General features: G+C 46.4%; 1 protein-coding gene across 3 annotated transcripts in view; it reads right to left on the bottom strand.

Annotated features, from left to right (window-relative positions):
• Positions 1 to 4,227: 4,227 nt before the first annotated feature.
• Positions 4,228 to 18,711, bottom strand: part of SLC4A4 (solute carrier family 4 member 4) — a 229,217-nt gene continuing 214,733 nt past the window's right edge. For all 3 annotated transcript variants that reach the window (XM_064510424.1, XM_064510423.1, XM_064510425.1), the window contains exons 23-26: positions 15,951 to 16,112; positions 11,476 to 11,572; positions 8,886 to 8,965; positions 4,228 to 7,922 (exon numbers count right to left, since the gene is read on the bottom strand). In XM_064510424.1, coding sequence (XP_064366494.1) covers positions 8,922 to 8,965; positions 11,476 to 11,572; positions 15,951 to 16,112 — 303 coding nt within the window. In that variant the 3' untranslated portion in view covers positions 4,228 to 7,922; positions 8,886 to 8,921. The remainder of the gene's footprint in view (positions 7,923 to 8,885; positions 8,966 to 11,475; positions 11,573 to 15,950; positions 16,113 to 18,711) is intronic.

The following is an 18,711-nucleotide window of genomic DNA, read 5'->3' on the forward strand; positions in this document are numbered from 1 at the left end:
TTTCCTGGTCGTCTGCGGCTTCTTCCTCCTTGACGCATCTCCCACGGGGACTTCCCGTGGCGAAGCAGCGATTTCTGTCACACTACCTCCCCTTCCCTCAGGTTTGCACTAGATGGAAGCAAACGACTGAATTTCCAGACTGGATGAGCGCAGATCCCCAGCCTCCACCCCGGCACCTCTGCCCAGAAGGCAAGCCGCTTCCTAACGTTTCACGTCTCTGCACACACACAACGTACGTCACCAGCCCCTCGTGCTTCCATCTGAACCCATTTAATCCATGTCCTTAAACATGAATGGGCAAGACGTATTGACGCTGAAACGAGCAATCCTGTACCGAAAAAGAGCTGCACACCGCCAGATCCCGTGGCATCACGCCCTGACCAGGGGTGTCCCCTGACTTCCAAGCTAAACGTATAGGTAGATCTTCAGTTGCGTGTGGACTATATGCACATACCTGTGCACCTCCAGGGGCACGGCGTGCGTTTTCTGGCACCCGTGGTGTGCACCCAACGTGCACGTGTAAGCAGCCAGCAGCCACGGCAGTCAGGAACACCCTTATCGGGCCGATCCGTCATTTCCAAGCTGCACGCCTGCTGGTAAGGACCACACTTGAGCTGCCTGCTTTCCCCACTGCTTCAGACCCCACTTTTTGGTTTTTTTGTGGGGGAAAGAAAATTGGGAGTGATTTATGCATCACGAGGCACTTCTGAGAAGAGGACTGGCGTTTCCAAGCCCCTGAACTGCCTCTTTTGGCACCACTCTCAGCAGCACGACTCCTGCTCTCCTGCTGCCCGAGCACAGACCTGAGCAAAGACCTGGCCCTGCCTCAACACAAATTCCAGTAGCTCGTCTTAAGCGGGAGGTACGTCCCGCACAGCCGCTAGATCCAGCTGGTAGCTGGAAACTTTGTTAATTCAGGGGCATCATCATTTCTCCCACCTGGTAAGAGAAAGCTCAAGTAACCTCCTCCAAAAGGAGTAACCCCAACACGCGATCAGGCGACCCGAGCCGTGTTGCACCGAGAGGTGCAGCCTCGGGAGGGGACCGGACCCCGCGTCCCTCTTCCCAGCGAGCTGCCAGTCACTCATGGACCGTGTTACTTGCTGGTTTACCCAAGATCATTAGATATCACGTATTGCTCCCCACAGCCTCCCCCACCGCGGCTACGCCTGGCTGCCGGCGACTTGGGCAAGTCTGGCTGCCGGCACGCAAGCAAGCAGGGCTGACGCTGGTTTGTTCTTTTACGGGAAAAGGAAAAGAAAAAAAAATAAAAAAGCCCCCAAAACGTCTTTATTAAAACCGATTGACTTCTGAGAAACTAGAGGATGGCCAGGACATTCAGTAACGGCACAGGGACTGCTGGCAGCTTCGCCTTCCTCAAAAAAATCACTGTTCGGAGTTTATGCAACCCAGGACTATTTACTTGGCGAGCGAAATACCCCGGAGATATTTGCGTTCTCCCCGCTGCCAAAGGAGGCAGCAAACACTTTCATTTTCTACTCTCGACTGTTTTGGTTTGGTTTTTTAATCGAGGTGCAGACGCAGAGAGATGCCGCCCCCCACGTCTCCGGCGACCCACGCTACCTCCCACGGCTGCGTACCGAGCTCGTTCCTTACAAAGGGATCGATTGATCACTGATACATATCTCAGCACAGCAGGGACATCTTTAAATAAGGCCAGAAATGCACCGGTAAGAAATACTGCAAAACCCAGACAGGCCAACGATAATCATGATGGACACGATTTCTATACGGGGGGTTTCTCACGCACCCGTCTGCCCAGCAGGGAGCCGCCCAGCACGCGTGGATTTATTTGCATCATCGTGACTGTAGTCATAAAACTTCTTAATGACAAAATAAACAAGGAGAAGAGAACAGGCGCAAGGAATACAGGTGGCGAATTATGCAGAATTTCAAGTTGCTCCCTCGCTTGATAAGCAATCTGAAGCTGTAAAAGGGCAATCCACTCTAATTGCAGGGCTGCTGCAGAAATAATTAAACAGTAGCTCATTCGAAGCACGCTGTCGTGGTAGGAATAATCTTATCAATAGTTTTGAACCCGTGAAAGGGGAGAGCGACAAGAAACGGTGAGTCTAGCGACGCGTGACTGCCCGCGCGACGTTGGCCTTTCCTGCCCGCCAGCCTTGACACAACCCTGCTCCCACCAACAGCATTGGAAAAAAAAAAAGTTAAAGAAAAAAAAGCAAGTTTACCCAGAGTCAAGTCCCCTAACAGCCCCGGTGAGCAATCAGGCTTGGTTACAAGCTGCACGAAACCACCAGACACGCTGGTCGGAGTTTTCTGATGGGGCATCGGCTTCCCCGTAAGCGCGAGAGCGCTGGGCAGCCCCGGGGCCCCCGCGGGAGGGCAAGGCTGGCTCGGGACCGCACCCCCGCCAGCAGCACAAAGCGAACGAATACTCACAGTTCACCGCGGGAAGAGCGCGGTCCATCCCAGCAAAGCGCAGGCTCCTGCGGAGAAGAGAGCGTGCAACCCTAAGTTAATCAACACGCAACATGGTGGGTTTTTCCTCAAAAATAAATAAATCAATCAATAAATAAATAGACCTTGCCCAGTTCGCTGCTGCATATTGGTCATCGGAGCGGCTGGTGGCACTGTTCCCGCTGCCCAGCTAAAGGTCCGTCCCTTCGTGCACACGCTCCTGTTTTACTGGATTAAACTTAGTCATCAGTGCTGGCTCGTAGGCCAAGCTTAGTGGGTCAGGCTCAAGCCAGGAAACCTTTGGTTTGTTTTTAAAATCAATTACGAAGATCAGTTCCATAAAAGCATTAAGTAGTTTTATGGATGTTTAGAAAAAAAGATATCGGTTTTATCTGCTCCCTGTGCTACTGCCTGTACGAACCGCTCTGCCGTTTGCTCTCCTAAGGACCCATCTCCCCGCACGCAAGGCCAGAGTTTGCTCTCGTAGGGCCAGCTGCCTCCCCGCTGCAGCGCTACGGACTTCAGCTAAGGGAAGCCAGCACGCAGCTTGGCTCCTCGCTCCTTCCTTTGGGGACTGTACGCCGCGCAGACCGCATGAAAACGGCAACACACATTTTGCTCTTCGTTTCGCGTGCAGCTTGCTATGAAATCCTGACAGAAAGCCTTCGCTGAAATTTCTCTGGATTATGGCTGGAAGGTGGATAGCAGTACACAACGCAGCAAATCGGAGTGCAGGTGACATTCAGGATGCTTTTCCGTAGCTACCACACAGAAATGAGCTATAATCCCGAGACCCTTCTCACACTGTTAAAGCTAGAAAGATACCGGACAATAAATGATTTTTGGTGCTGCTTTATTTAGAGTGGAGAACTCACGGTTGCATAATCCAAGATTACTGGATACGATAGGTGAAAACAGCAGCTAAGCAGAAAACCATTTGGAGACTTGTCCAGGCACCATCATTACATCAAGATATGACCTATATTCCTTACCAAGAACTTAATTTAAAACATACACGTTTTAAAGCCCACCTCCTCTCCTGCGGCTGCAACGTGCGGGATTTACGTAGCAGCTGGGAGTATTTTGGATCTGCAAACCTGGCAGCAGGTCCGCGCAGGGTGGTCAGGAGACGCTTCCCCACACCCTCCAAGTCCTGCCCCACTTCTGCGAGAGGGCATCGCCCCAAGCTCAGGGGTCCCTGGGCCCAGCTAAACGAACGCGCGCCGCGGCCCCCCCGGCGCCGAGCTCTCACCCCTGAGCCCGATGGGGTAACTGTGCAGCACCGATCGTCGCAGAAGCTCCTCCGCGGACTTCCCTTGCCCTGCGCAGCACCGACGGGACTAGGAAACAGGCACCAGCGGAGCCGAGCGCAGCCGCAGCCAGGTGAGCCTGGAGGAGGCTTCCACGGCCCTTACACTGATGCCCAACTCAGCCCAGCTGCGGAGCTGGCGGCGGGGCCCCGTGGCAGCCCCTTCCCCTTTACCAACAGCTCCAGCTCTCGCACCCGCAGCAGCGGGAGGTGAAAGGGTTAAGGGACTCGGGCCGTGCAGCGCCCCGCAAATCGTCCCCCGCGCAGCAGGAGCCCTCGGTCCTCGGCCCTGAGCACGGAAACTGCGCTCGGCCTTTCTTTTCAAGCACTGTATTTTTACCTTTTCACCTTAGGGCCTGTGTGGGGCCACACGCACACCGGATGGCCACAGCCACCAGGTCAACAGCGCTGCGGGACTCTTCATTCAATAAAGCCAGGCCGAGTTAACAAGGGAAAAAAAAGAAAACCCTCACCAGTAAATGCATAAAGTTACTTTATTTTCAGTATACATTTAATTTTGAAAAATATAAATGCTAAAATATCTCATCATCTTCATCTTTTGATTCCATAAAAGTCACAATAGAAAGCTTCATAAAACTGTAAAATACTATAATGTTATAAGGAATTTCATGTTTTATATTACTGGAAAAAAAAATCATTTTAATATATTGAAATGTTTTCTGCTTTTTTCTGTTTTGTTCCACCATCTTGATCCACTTCATTTTATACTAAGTTCTTATTCTTTCCTCCAAAGCAAATACAGACTTAAGAGAATTAAAAATAATAATAAAGGTATCTGAAAGTGCGTGTCGATTCCAAAAAAAAAAAAGTAGTAAGGAGCACAAATATGCATCGGCCACGATGACAAAGGAGCATCAGCTACAGAGGCAGAGGCTCGCTGCTGCGCAGGGCTGGGACAAAGCCACCCGCGGCTCGTCCGCCTCCGCCGGGCGACAGCAGCCCTGAGCAGGCGTCTTGTTTTTGGAGCACGCTCATAAGAAATCGCTTTGAGCAGTTCATCTCTTTACGGACTCCTTTAATTGCAAAGGAATTTGGGTCGGGCGCTCCGAGCATACCCCCAGGACCCACCAAATACCCAGTTCTCAATCAAAATAAATTTTTGCCTTGCTGTCACAAGGGCTAAGAAGTGCAGTAAAACTCTCCCTGTGGTGACTTCAGCCTATCGCGTGGTTTTAGACGGCCGTTTTTCACCGTCTTGCGGTGCCGGCAGTGCTCTTTGTTGCTTTGTGGTTTGTTTGCTTTTTTTTTAAAAAAACAACAACAAAGAACACAACTTGCAATGAAGTGCTATTGTCATGAAGCAGGAAACGAAAAATTTCCAGCTCCTGTCACCACAGTTGCGCGTTTTACATGGAAAACTGCAGGAACCTTTGTCCCGTCCCTTGAACGATGCTCCCCTCTGTGCCCTAGCTCCGTCCGTTTTGAAAAAATAAAATAAAATAAAGAGCGAGAAAGAAATAGATCAGCAGTCAATACATTTCAAGTACATTTAACATGGTTCAAAAGTGGAAGACCTCATTTCTGTGGAGACGAATCACCAGGTAGTAGCAGATGAAAAGACAGGCCTTGTGTGTGCGCGTACGCATGTGTGCAGCACGCTGCTTTCGCAGGGCCCCGTCAGCAGGGGCTTCTTTTCTCCGTGCTCTCGGAGGAAGTTTGTTCGCTATATGAATCTATTCTGATCTTTCTCGAGTCGGTTATTTGGACGTCTAAAAGGAAGAAGCAGGGGCAAAGCCTGGTGGCTCCCAGGTACTCCGCACAGGACACCCGAGCCTGTTTCCCCCTTTGGTAGCCGGTGATTTGTGTTCACCGAGGAATGAAAACGGCTTGCTGCGTATTCAAGTTAGCGTTGCACTGCCCAGGCCACCTGTCCCACCGGCAGCGGAGGGGTGACACGCCAGCTGCTTTTCGGGACGCCCCCGATGTCTCCTTAACCTTTGGGGAGCAGGTTTGGACTGTGCTGGGGGGATGCGGATCTCCGCGGGTAGCCAAGAGGAAAGGCAGCCGCTGCTTTCTCACGGACACCAAACGCCTCTCGTGAGCGAGCAGACGTTCGGCTGCGGCGACAGTACGCTGGGGAACGTACGTGCAGCCGCGCGCCGAGGCCACTGCACCGCCATCGCCTTCAAGAAGCAATGGCCGTTTGCGCGAGATCAAGCGGGAACTATTGGGGTCTACTCCAACTCCTCCTTCAAGCGAAACGCTCTAATGAAAGCCAGATCACCAGGTGCTCCTACGGCACATCTGGAAAAGAAAACACCACTGCTCTGCACCTCTGGTTGCTGATATGGCGACTATTAGGGAGGAGATGCTAAAATTTGGTATGTCAGGTCTCAACACCATCATGAAATTCTGCTGCTTTAATGCAAAATGGACTTTGGTCTCCTAAGGACAGGCTTGAAGGCCACCAAGCTATGCTTTAACCCTTCGTCATTTTGCTACATTAGCAAAAATGAAGCTAAACCACGTGTTAGGCATCAGCGAGTAGTTTCTGCGAGTGCCGTTTTGGAACATCTCTCACCCCGGGTGGCAGCGGCTTCGCAGGGGACCTGTCCCATCCCCGGTGCTTGATGGTGGTGCTGCCAGCTATCTGCTTGCTTGGTTTAAAACAAAAAGCCTGCGCGTGATCATGTCTGCGCCAGTTTGCTGCTGATGTTATCAATTTGGATTGACGGATCGGTCTATCCGGGGGAGTGCTGAGCAGTAAAAATTTAGCGTCAATTCTGTACGTGATGGGAAACAGATCTGGGACTGCATGGATCCATAAGGATTGACACAGGATGTCGATCTTTAGGGCCCTGGCTAATAGGGACCTAGGGAAAAATTTCCCAGTAAGTAACCTTTAAATATCTTTTCCTTAATTGCTCCGTTGTTTGGGTCCAAACTGCACAGAGGGTGTTTGGACTGCTACACATACACACACGCGCACACACGGATGTTTGAAGTGACACAGCTCTAACAATACCGCACAGGAACTCAACAGAACAAATACAATCAGCATCTGTCCCCTGACACCACTCACCGCTTCAGTCATCGCCGTTTGATTAAGACTCTTTCTAGACCACAAGAGAGTTAAGTCCTGTCCTGTCTCCTTCATAGTAAAGTTAGATTATTTATTAAAAAAAAAGAAGAGGGGGTAAAACAGATGCTTTAGAGTAGGTGTTAATAAAACTGATCCAGCCCTATGCCATATCCTGGAGATTGTGTGTTTTTTCTTTTGTAAAAATCACATTATATATGGTACAATACATTTTTACAGAAAGCCTGGCATCTAGAAATAAGAGGTAGAACTACTCAAAACTATACGTTTCCTGCTGCAGGAAAAATTCATTTTTCTTTACAGTAATTAAAAAAAGGTTAAAAAAATTGACAAAAAAAAAGTTGTAGGTTAGGCCCCCATAATTTAAACAAAATAATCTAGGAAAATAACACTCTGCAATGTACCTGACAGATTAAGTCCATTAAAGTGTTCTTTTAAAAAAAATTGCATAGGAAAGGGACATTTCAAAACACATGCTACAACGATGGCAATAGTTTGTCTGTGCTGGGAGTGAAGTACCTTTTAGTTTTCCTTCTTGTGTTACTACAAGTACAGGCCTTAAGAGCAAGTTAGTATTAGCAGCACTTTCCAGCATCTCAGAGCAGTGTAATAAAGACATTGAATTAGCCTGGAGGTCAGTTTGTTCTGCCAGACAAAAAACAAACAAACAAACACTGATTCACAACTAAAGTCATGCCAGTTCCTCTGACATTTCACACAGGTATTATATTATATCCTTAATACTTCTTCCCTCTGCTTGAAAATGAGAGAGAGGCGTGCACGTCCGAGCGACAGAGAAGGCAAACACAAGTCTTGGTCAGAGTGGAGAAACGGGGCGAGGATGAATAAAGAGAGATCTGCAAGGGGCACAGGGCGAGGGAGAAGGGCAGAATATCTCATTTACCTACGCAGGTGGGAAGCCGGGAGCATTTTGTAATATTTGGCTAGTGTCAAAAAAAAAAAAAAACAAAAAAAACACACATAAGATTTAACAGACAGACAGATTACAAAGTAGTTTCTGTTCCCTTGCTCCTCCAGAAACAACCGCCGTCTTCGGGCTCAAGTTCTATTCTAATTTGAGGCACAACTTTTACTGGAGTTCGTGGAGGGCTGCGCAGAAAAAGAGAGAAAGGTAAATGCACGGGCCGGCTTGATGCTTTTTATCAAGGCTTAATGCGTTCTGAAACGCTCGGCTCAGTTCTCCTAGCTCCTCTCTGTACACTACAACTGCTGAGCCATCAAACCCTGAAAAAATCTACAGTTCACATAAGAACAACGGCATTATATACATACATAAAACAGAGCGGCAGTTGGCTTACACAGGGAAAACTGCAGATACTAGTACTTACTGGGTCATCCAACAGACCATGCGGCATCTAGAAATGGAGCAGATGCTCCATTCCCAGTATCCCGTATCAATTCTTTGCATTAGCACATGCAAGTACAATACAATGTTCAGAAACCGGCAGCCTATAGATACCAAATACACGACCCAGATAGACAGCGGTGATATACAGCTCTTAGCTACCTCTACTTATCATGAAGCCTGTATCTCATATAAGATTATATGAAAGAGTTGACCCAAACACTACTTATGTCAGCAGGAAAACCACTGATTTCATTGATATGGGACCTCCAAATATCTAGGAGTTGTGCTTCACATCCAGCTGTGACAAAACTCACAAGCTGCCCTTGAAATAATTTGCTTATATCCCTAGAGCTTAATTTGATACACTTTCTGACACCTGGAGCTGTAGCTGTTTCTTTAACACTGCAGAAGACTGTTGCCCTCTTGGCCTAGGATGCGACCCGCGGCGCTGGGAGGCCCAAGGGGCTCCTAAGCGTCTGAGCCACAGCCGTGCTCTCACTGCTCTTGGCAACGTTGGCTTGCATCGTCCTTGCTGCAATTTAAGCTCATTATTTCTTCCATTATCCCCCACAAACAGGGGGAAAACAGGTTCTTTCTTTCGTCTTCTGTTAGGTGATTGAAGGACAGGATAACAGCAATTTTCTCCCTCCATGTTTTTTTTTTTTTTGAGGAACCGCTGTAGGTAGCGGTTTGCAGGTTCTTACCTTGGCATGGTGTGTGACTGAAGAAAAGGAATTTTTTCAGCATGACGTATGGCGTTCAAGGAATGTTGGTGATTTTTCTCCTGTTGGGAGGAGGGAAGAAAGCCTTTTTGGTCATGGCACGCAGCGTGCATGGCTTCCAAAGCACAGCCTCAGCTCGCTCCGCAAACCCCCGTGTGTCTGGCAGCTCCTTTCGGGGCTGACTTCCTGCCGCATGAATCTCACAGCTTGCGAATAAAAATACTAAGTTTAAATCCGACCTCCGAGATAAAAAGCCTTGAGCTGCCAATATGACCAAAAGACTCATTTCCAGAGCGCCTGGCGAGCTGCACTCAGAAGTGGGCCTTTGCACATGCAGATATGCAACTAAATACGTGGATAAACAACGAGCGGTGGCTCATCTACCGCTGCTGTTACCTGGCTGGCGCAAATGGGGCACGAGAAACCAGACCGCCTGAAAATCCCCTTTGTATTTAGCAGGCAGGCGAAACACAGGCGTCGGAGCCTGCCCAAGGGTCTCCGCCTGGGGCATGGGAAGCCACAAGCCACCTCTAAGCCGGCCGCAGCCCAGGCGAGCCCGAGAGTTTCCGTGCCCCCCGGCAGTGCTCAGAGCTCCCTGCCAAAAAGGTCTTGGGAATCCCTCGTCGGGGGTTTGGGTGCACAGCCCGGAGTCAGGAAACTCCCAAATTCCTTCCCAGGCAAATTACTCCCTTTCTTGGCCTCGTTTCACCACCCTGAGAACCGGGGAACCTACCTTTCATCTACCTCCTTAGTGACCCGGTGCTCCCCACCGTGGCATCCTAGCACCTCGCGAGCAAATAGGGGGCTTGCTGCCTGAAACCACTTTCCTTTCCTGACCCCGCGAGGTGAAGCACACTCTCTGCTCGTACCAATCCTATTCCTGCTGTTGTGGAAGGAAAGCTAAGGAGCAAAAAATGAGTTTTGTATTTGGCTTGAGAAAAGGTTGGAATCCACTTCACTGCCTTAGGGGCTGAAGGGTGAATGAAGTGTTTGCAAAGCCCTCTGATCATGCAAAATGTGCTCAGGTACTAAATGCTGTGAGTATTATTAGTAATATACTTTACATTTCAGAGCACAGTTATCTGCCTAGGCTAATGCCACACTGTTGATGGATTCCAGCTACTCTTTCTAGCTACAAGGACCTGAAACTTCCTTTTTTTGCCTTGTTTCTAGGAGGGCATCTAGGAGAGCAAATCAATTTCTGAATTGTAAAAATGTACAAATACACAAAAAAACTACTGTTTGACACATCAATCAATGATTTACCCAGATTTGTGGCAGAAGTATTAATTTTTCCTCAATTATTTCATCCTTAATGATACTGAAATCAGTGCATCTGAACACAAAATCCTGTGCAACAACTTTTAAGATGTGATTGATTTTTAGCATATCAAGGCATTTTCACAGAGGGAGGATCTGTTTGGTTGTTCAAGGCGGATTTCACTTCCTTTCTTTTCACTCATCAGCACAACACTGTTGTGTTCTGTATTTCCAGCAAAACACAGAGAATATACACATAGTAAAGGAACCGGCTCTTTCTTTTTGGCTTTGTTTATAATGGGAATCTCTAGGTGTTCTTTTATCTAAAAACAAAGCACCACGTTTATGATTGCCAAATATACCCAAATGCTGCTGAAAGCCAAGGGACTTTGGTACCAACTCTTAATCACAAATGATACTTTATGGATCTAAAGATGTGCATTTTTAAGCCTTACTCCTAGAAATCTTATTGCCGGCATCACAGCAGTGCCGTTTTAATGCTGTCGTTCCTATTTCTCCCTTCCCATCTTACGAAAAGGCAGCATATATATTTCAGGATTCAACCTGTTGCTCATAGTATTTTGAAAAATCAGTGCAAATGTATGAAAGCCTGTCAGCTGCTTTTCCTGATTCCTCACTTAACAGACAATAACAACAGAAAGTGAAAATAGATGAAAATGAAGATTATAATAATCAATTCTGGGTAAAAACACAAGAAAGTAAAAAGAAACAGAATAGCACAAAAGCAAATCACCTAAGAAGGGAAACATGTTAATGGTCAAATGATCACTGCCTTGTCAGTTTAATGCGTGATATAGATCAATGACACACTTAATTATTCTTTTAAAGTGCTGATTTTTGCAATTGCTTGGAACCTAAGGAAACAAACAGTAACGGACAGTGATGCAGTTCAGACATGCTGCAGATCCAGAACATGAGGGTCATAGGAAAAAGACTGAAGCAATCAGCAGAGTTAAAACAAAAACCAGCAGAGGCCAGAAATGGACTGAGCGCATTGAGGGTTAAAGAGAGAAGGAGAGAAAGAGTTACCATGAGACCTGTTCATAGCTGGATAAAAGCACGTAAGCTGGAGGCACCAGAAGAAATAACATAAGCTTTGTAAAGAACAAAGAAAAAAAACACAAAACCAAAATCGACAGAGACGCCTGGAAATTAAAAAAGAAAGAAATAATAATTTTAAAGTAATAGGCAAGGTTTAGAAAAAAAATCACTCTCAATAGATATATATATATATATTTTTGGTACTGCAAGTCAGAGCCAAGCAGGCATGCAAGAGGTTAGTTCTACTCACTGTCGGCAGGTTTGCTATCACTTAGGAAAGGTTCCTGCTCCATGATGTCCATTGGTATTTTAATACTTGGGACTTTTTCTGAGTAGGGGCAGTCAGACTGTGAAAGAAACGTGTAAAAGGTCTTAGAACATTTCCACCGCTCGCTCTCCTATTGCCTCCCACCAATAAAATTATGCTTCATATAGTTTCTGTAGGGATGAGGAAGAAAAAAACAAAACAAAACTGTCCACCGTAGCTGTCTGCTGGTGTTCACTGGCTCCCCACTGCACCCCACTTGCCCTCTTCCTTTACGCTATGAAAATAAAACAGACCACAACAACAACCTTGTGCAAGTGTTATCTTTCCCCTCTCCCCACCTCACCAGCTCCTTGGCCACCAGTTTATAAGCCATCGTCCAGTTCAGCTTGGAGTTGGCTGCAGAAAATGCAGGTGGAAATGCAGGCTTAGGAAGAAACGACAGGGCACAGACTTCCGTGAAATCTCACCAGAAAGGTTTATCCTGCTGTGATTTATTTCTGTAAAATTCTTTTTTTTTTTTTCCCCCAACTGCTCAAAGAGGAAGAAGTTCAGACACAACATAGCAGAACTTCCTTAATCTGGACTGTCTCAGCTCCCCCTTTTACTTAAGTAAAGTCAAGCCCAATCTCAGTGACACCTCTATTTACACTTAAGTACTTCTTCAAATCCAGGAGCCCTTTAAGAGTACAAATAGTTCCAGCCAGACAGGAGAAAGGGCAAACCTGTCAGGAAGGGCAGAGCAAAGCTGTCTATTTGAGCAAGTGTTTCTCCAGGACAGCTTTCCACCGAATTCAGCAAGCTTTTGCTGAAATCCTCAGCATAGGGCAAGCACAGGGTCCCCTGCAGTGTGAGCACGGTTATGTCCTATTTGCCTCAATAATCCATCTGCTAATGCCTAGAAGGTTCCAGGAACAATTTTGCTGTTCTTTAAAATAAAATCAACTTCTCATAACCAAGGAAGGGCTGATACTCCAGAACTTGGCAAAGAAATTAAGGTGATATTTCCCAGAAATGTTTAAACATGTCTTCTTTTCCTGAACTAGGCACAGCCCTGAGCACCACATTGGGTTGGAGGGGAAGGATGTAAAAAGTCCGGACAGGGAAACATTGCGGAGGCCAGAGACTCTCTCTCCCTGGAAATTTTAACATTTTGACATCCAGTACAAGATTGTATACACCAATAGCAAAATATTTCCTCGGAATTTTTTTTTTATGAGGCTGAGGGATCAGCATAGCTCAAACAAAAAAGATTCAGCAGAAGGTCACTGAGGCAATAAAGCCATCCCAAAATCCCCACCAGTTTTGGGCTATACTGGGAGCAGAGCACAGGAGAGCGGGGTAGCACCTCCAATGTATCACTGCTTTGATACTAATAAATGTAACGGACCTATGGAAAGAAAATACTGACGCTCAGAGTCTGCTTGAAACTCTACCATACTTTACGAACATAGAGACAGAGAGAGGGCCTGCAGTTGGCAACAATGTGCAGAAGAGGAGACACTATTACACATCACTTGGCTCTTCAGCTAAATGTGCTAGCTCAGGATTTTGCAACGAAATTGGCTGGCTGTTCTTAGATCATGCATTTTGGATGCACGATCTGAGGGAAAGCCAAGGCGCTTGATTTTCCTTTACATACAAGCTTAGGCAAATGCAGCAGTTAGTAGCACTGACACCTTGTAAATTCAAGCAGGAGGGAGCAATGGCGAGATTACTGTAACGTCTTTTCTTGGCAGCTCCTTTCTCACTGCCCTCGATCGCTAGCAAATCCTCGGTGGGAACTTCAACCAAGTCCCAGCTAGAGCTGAGAGAGCAGTCTCCATCAGTGCTGGGTTTTGCCTTACTCGTCCAGCTAGTGCCGTTTGCATTAGCAATGCCCTGCAGTTCTCCTCATCCAACTCGGTAACCGGGGTATTGCCTGCACAATCCCACAGTGCTAACTTTGTGGGTGCGTATTTACAGTGCAAAAAGGCTGAAAATAATCAAACCGGTAATGCCAAGTGCTTTATATTCAGGAAATCTGGTAAAAGCGAGTGCTGAAAAGAAGATAAAAACAGTTAAAAATGAGCATTTTGCATAAATTCTATTACTCATTAGATCGAGTACTATACCTGACATTCATTAAAAGCTTGAGAAGACATAAAATAGCTTAAAACATACCAGAGATACGGGAGCCATGATTCTGGGTACCACGCTGCTGGATTCAAATCAATCCAGATGAGGGGATGCAGTCAAAGAAATGTGTGTGTATGTGTGTGTGTGTGTGTGTGTGGGGGGCATCCAAGGAACCCCTCGTTAGCACGCAGTAATAGGTAAAAGCACAAACTCCAAGGCAACATAGTGTGGTAGCTAAGGCACTTTCTTGAAAGGTAAATGGCAAAGTTTTTAAGCCCTGCTCCACTGAATTTATAGAAGACACTATGTGTTATACTGTCTCCCACAGCATACAACTGAGAGGGACTGTGCAGTTAGCGTGCACGTGGCTTCCTGCTGATAGGACACTGCTAAAATTCAAGTCTTGAGTCAAAGTCTATCTTCATGTTCTTAGGTGGGGGCTCTCCACACTGACACCCGAAGCTGCCTTTCCTATAAAAAAGACTAGTCACACGAGCAGAGGCTGAGCGCCTCGCCTGGTGCCCTACTGCTAACAGGGATGCGGTTGCCGGGCCTCTCGAAAACTCAGTGCAGAAATAGAGCCCAGCGGCCAACGCCTGCCACAAAAAAAGAGAGAGGGGAGCCTGCTGTCCGAATTAAGAGCCAATCTTCCAAGTTTGGGTTCAGGCTGACTTCGTAAGAGGGGGCACCAGGCTACTTCCCACATTGTGCACCCTCACTTAGGAAATTATTAGTTGTGCCTCTTTTGGTGTGTAGGGTCTATTTTATACAGCATACCTTCTGCATACAAAGGCAAAAGCTTCTGCATATTCTCTCATTGGAACAGTCTGGCTTTGTTGCCTCTAATGCAGCTCTGGGAAGTGCTACATAGCTCTCACGCAAGAGAGCTGGCTTCTAGCTCGTCCTCCACCAGGATCAAAGCTGCCTTTTGTGTCCCCGCTCCTTGAGCATGGCCAGGCACCAGGAGGTGTGGGGGAACCCCTGGGGCTGCTGGTTTCCTCTTGAAGAGGCTAGATTAGCTGACCCAGCACCTGCTTCCTGGGAGTCTCCTTTTCCTGACGTCCCCGTTAGCCGCTCCGTATCAACGAAGCTGGCCAGGGAGCAGGCAGGCCGTCAAGCGGTGCACAAGCCCAGGGCTGCTGTCACTCGGCCACCCCACCCCAGACCAGAGCTCCAAACTTCAGCACTGCCAGCCTCAGATCCGTGACTCGGGCCTGAGCGCCAGCTGACTTTTCCTGCTGCCTTCCTGCCCCGCTGACTTGACATCCCTTCTCATTCGTTTCTCCTGCTCTGCATTTTTCAGTGCCAGGTGACCTCACCTCTACCCCAACCGTAGAAGAAGCCTCTCTTCACTAACTGTAGACAGTTGCGCGAGCAGAACAAGAGACACCACGCTCAACACACTCTATGCATATCCTAAAATTAGTAAAGCCTCGCTCCCTTTATACCCTGCCATCCAGCTGGAGCAAAAGCCAGCGCTGACTGAGGCAGCCAGCTCTCCAAAGGAAGTACACACTTAATATAGGAAGTACTATATAATCACTGTGTTTAGCACTTCAGTGTAAATTTAGCAGTACATGAGTTCACATTAGCCCTGGGTAGGAGGATGTTTAAAGGCACAAGGGCTACATTTCTTCTAAATATAGATACAATAAAAAAAATCAAAATATTTTAAGTCACATGGATCTGGTCAGCTCACTGCATTTAATAATGACGTTAGCAGCTATGTTTCCCTATTTTAGTGTATGCTGCAACCTGAGGTCAGAGCAGAGTAAAGCACACGGCAGAAGGGCATGTACTCTAAGTGTTTAGGCCAGAAGTATTATCAACAGAAAACAAAGTCCCTCCTGCAATGACAATCAATTCACACCTTTTTGTCCTTTTAAAAAGAGTAATTCAGAAAAATCCAAAAAGAAAAAAAAAGCATAATATTTTCAGAAGTAACAGAGCTGCTTATGCAAACCACTCTCCTCCTAAAATGTAAAGACAATTATGGGGGAGAAAGGAGGAGGAGGGAAAGATGAGTAAGACAGGGTGATGAAAAGCATTCTAGTAAAAGGCATGACACGTCAGCAGCTAGCCACTGCACTTGGGAGAAGTGTGACTTCATTCTTGGCAATGCAAATACCACCTACCGCAGGCTGGTGACTTCCAGCAAAAGGAAGGCAATGTTGAAAGGAAGTTTTGTTTGGGGCCAATTTGCTGCAGCAGGTAAGACTGCTGGTCTGATTCAAAATGGGCTGGGAAAATCCCCACCCCAGAGCCGGGGAGGAGCACGGTGCAGTCACCCAGGATTAACTAGCTACACGGGAGTTATTTGACAAGAGCAGAAAGCTCCTTACATCATCATTGTCACTGTCCAGACTGCCTTTCTTCTTTTTCTTCTTCTTCTCATCCTCTTTCTTTTTCTTGTCCTTTTCTGGAATGACGTCATCAAGAAAGCTTAGGTCATGCTGGGAGAAGAGGTAGTCCATGGCTTTTCTGACAGCTACAAGTGCCAGGATCTGAAAAGGGAGGGAGAGACTTCTCACTCGATCACATTCAATCTTTAATTGGGAACATTCTGCCCATTCATGTTGATACGGCTTCTTAATCCCAAACACTTTAATTCTGGCTGTAAATTAACCAGTACAGAACATGGTGAACACCTGCAGTACCTCAATCAACTTGAAAATCCAAACTTTAGAGTGGAGTTAGGACAGAAGTGGTATTGTTTCACATGAAAAAAAACAGGAGTGCTGCACAAATAACATTATGTAACCACTTATCGCTCCTTTGGAGACAAAGGTAATCTTTAGCATCCAACTAATAGGCATCAGGCAAAACAATAAACTAAAGAGACCAAAGGTGCAGGTTTTACATTTATTTTTGGGACTCAGCCCATACACCCAGGGCCACCGGTGCAGCCTGAGTAATTTTCTTTACTTTCTTCCTCACCCTTTCCCCAGATGTAAGAACTCTTTAGAAATTTGACAAGGGCCTAACGTGCCCTCGGAGTTTGCAGAATGAAGTTTATTATGATTGCAGCTGCATGAAACTAAAGGAAAAGCTTTTTCTGTGCAAGACCACAAACAAAGGAGCTAGGAAAAAAAAGAAGGGACATGCCTGAAATAAGTGTTTATGCCTACACTGGATCTAACGCCACCAACAAATGTATACCAAGGTGACAGGTACACTTTACCAAAGGGAAACTGAAAGACTGAAGCCTGACTTGGCTATAGAAAGATGCAACCCATTTCTGGCAACCAAAGACTGCCTTTAAGATGAAGAGCTTGCCCCAAGCAGTGACGATCAACAGCACAAATCTAAGGATGGATTTCAAATTTTGACTTGTGTAACTTCAGATGTGTTACAGAAGTGAAAAACTACTTGGGGAGGGAGATGCCATACATATCCCCGTGATTATCACAATATAAATTACTTTTGTATTAAAAGTGCTTTTCTTACAACAAGCAGAAATTTAGCTACTGCTCAGATTTCACAGGCAAATTGCAATTTTATAGTCTTTTCATTCATGAGTGCGAATAACTGAGGTTTAGCCATCAGACCCAGTTACACCTAAGCTGTCACCATGCCTTCACTGATTCTGCATCATTATAATAAACGTCAGTAGACTTACTGCTCACTCAGATACCGTGTTTTATGGGCAAGAAGAGAAGGAGTCCAGATCTTAGATTCAGCTTTCAACAGCAGTACAACACAGTCAGTAAAATGCAATGGAATGGCATTTAAGTGGGAACTGTGGATTTTTAACATCTTTATATACGAGCATGTGTTCTAGCAAAAATGTGTAGGATTTTTTACTTGAATCAGCTTTACTCTAATTTCACTGGCATCAGAGAACAAATGCTCGTCTTTGTCTGGTTTTCTGCTTTCCCTCATTCTCTTTCTTAAATAAGCAGTACAGTTTGTAACTGCACCCAGAACTGAGATTTGACTTGTTCCTAAACCTGAAACCAGGAGGGTTGAACACAAATTTCTTATGGGCGTTTCATATAGCTTTGACTTTGCAGCAGCCAGAACTGTCTCCAAGACAGAGATGAAACTCTGCAGAATCTGCATGTGTGGAGGTTCGGTCCCATCGGAGTCACGTTAGATCCAGTTGTCCACAAGACTACTTTGCTCCCACCTGTTCTCATTGACCCACAGGTCAGACATGGACACGGAGTAGGGTCTGCTCTGTGCTCCCTCATTTGGGACCCAAATCATTTCAACCGTCACCTGTATATGGTCACGGGTTTCAAGACTTAGTCTGGCTTGGAAGCCTGTTGCAAAGCGTACAAGTAACCTCCCCTTAACACTAGTTTGTTTTTCATTTGGTACAAGCACCTAATCACATTTATAGCGCTACTAAGGATCTAAACGCACAGAAAGTTGAGTTTCACTCTTCTCCTTTCAGGATGTCGATATACCGTATCGCAGGCTGAGTACACAGGGTATATTTATGAAATAGTTCTTCTGTGTGATGAATAATTTATCATTCCACATCCAGAAAACGCTTTAACATGACTCTGATATGCGTTATTGGAAAGAGTACATGTACCTTACAGCTATATGCAATATACTCAGACATGAAACATGAATCAACATCGCTGTATGAATCCATGTGAAAGGAAAAAGATGTTTCTTTTTTTGCCCTTGACTTAGCTAATCCTTTTTCTCCATTTGGTCCTCCTCTTACAGCAAGCTCTGAGCAGTGTGCACAGCTCTACCATCTCATTCTGTGTCAGTCTGTGTTATTTAAAAGCAAGGGAGACATTTTCTGTACAATGATTAGTGTGGACTAAAAAAGGAAGGCTATGAACCTCTCATTCATTTACGCAGCTCAAGGAGAAAACAGCAAATCTAACCTTGGCAGCCAGAAAGGGTCAAAACTGACTTCACCTTCCTGGAAAAAAATTAACTTTCCAGGCTTGTTTTCCTCCAGAGGATCTATGTAAAGGCAACCACAGCAAACGAGAGGATGTGGAAGACATTTGCCTCATGTGATCTTGCGTCAGTGCAACGAACGGAGTGCAGAGTCCCAGGCTAGGGATTTTTGCAGTGAGAGGATTTGATTTGCCTGTTTGTGGGAGGATATGACGACGGTGTATGGAAGGCCTA

The sequence above is a fragment of the Dromaius novaehollandiae genome, chromosome 4 (genome assembly GCF_036370855.1).
Source record: "Dromaius novaehollandiae isolate bDroNov1 chromosome 4, bDroNov1.hap1, whole genome shotgun sequence".
Classification (NCBI taxonomy): Eukaryota; Metazoa; Chordata; class Aves; order Casuariiformes; family Dromaiidae; genus Dromaius; species Dromaius novaehollandiae.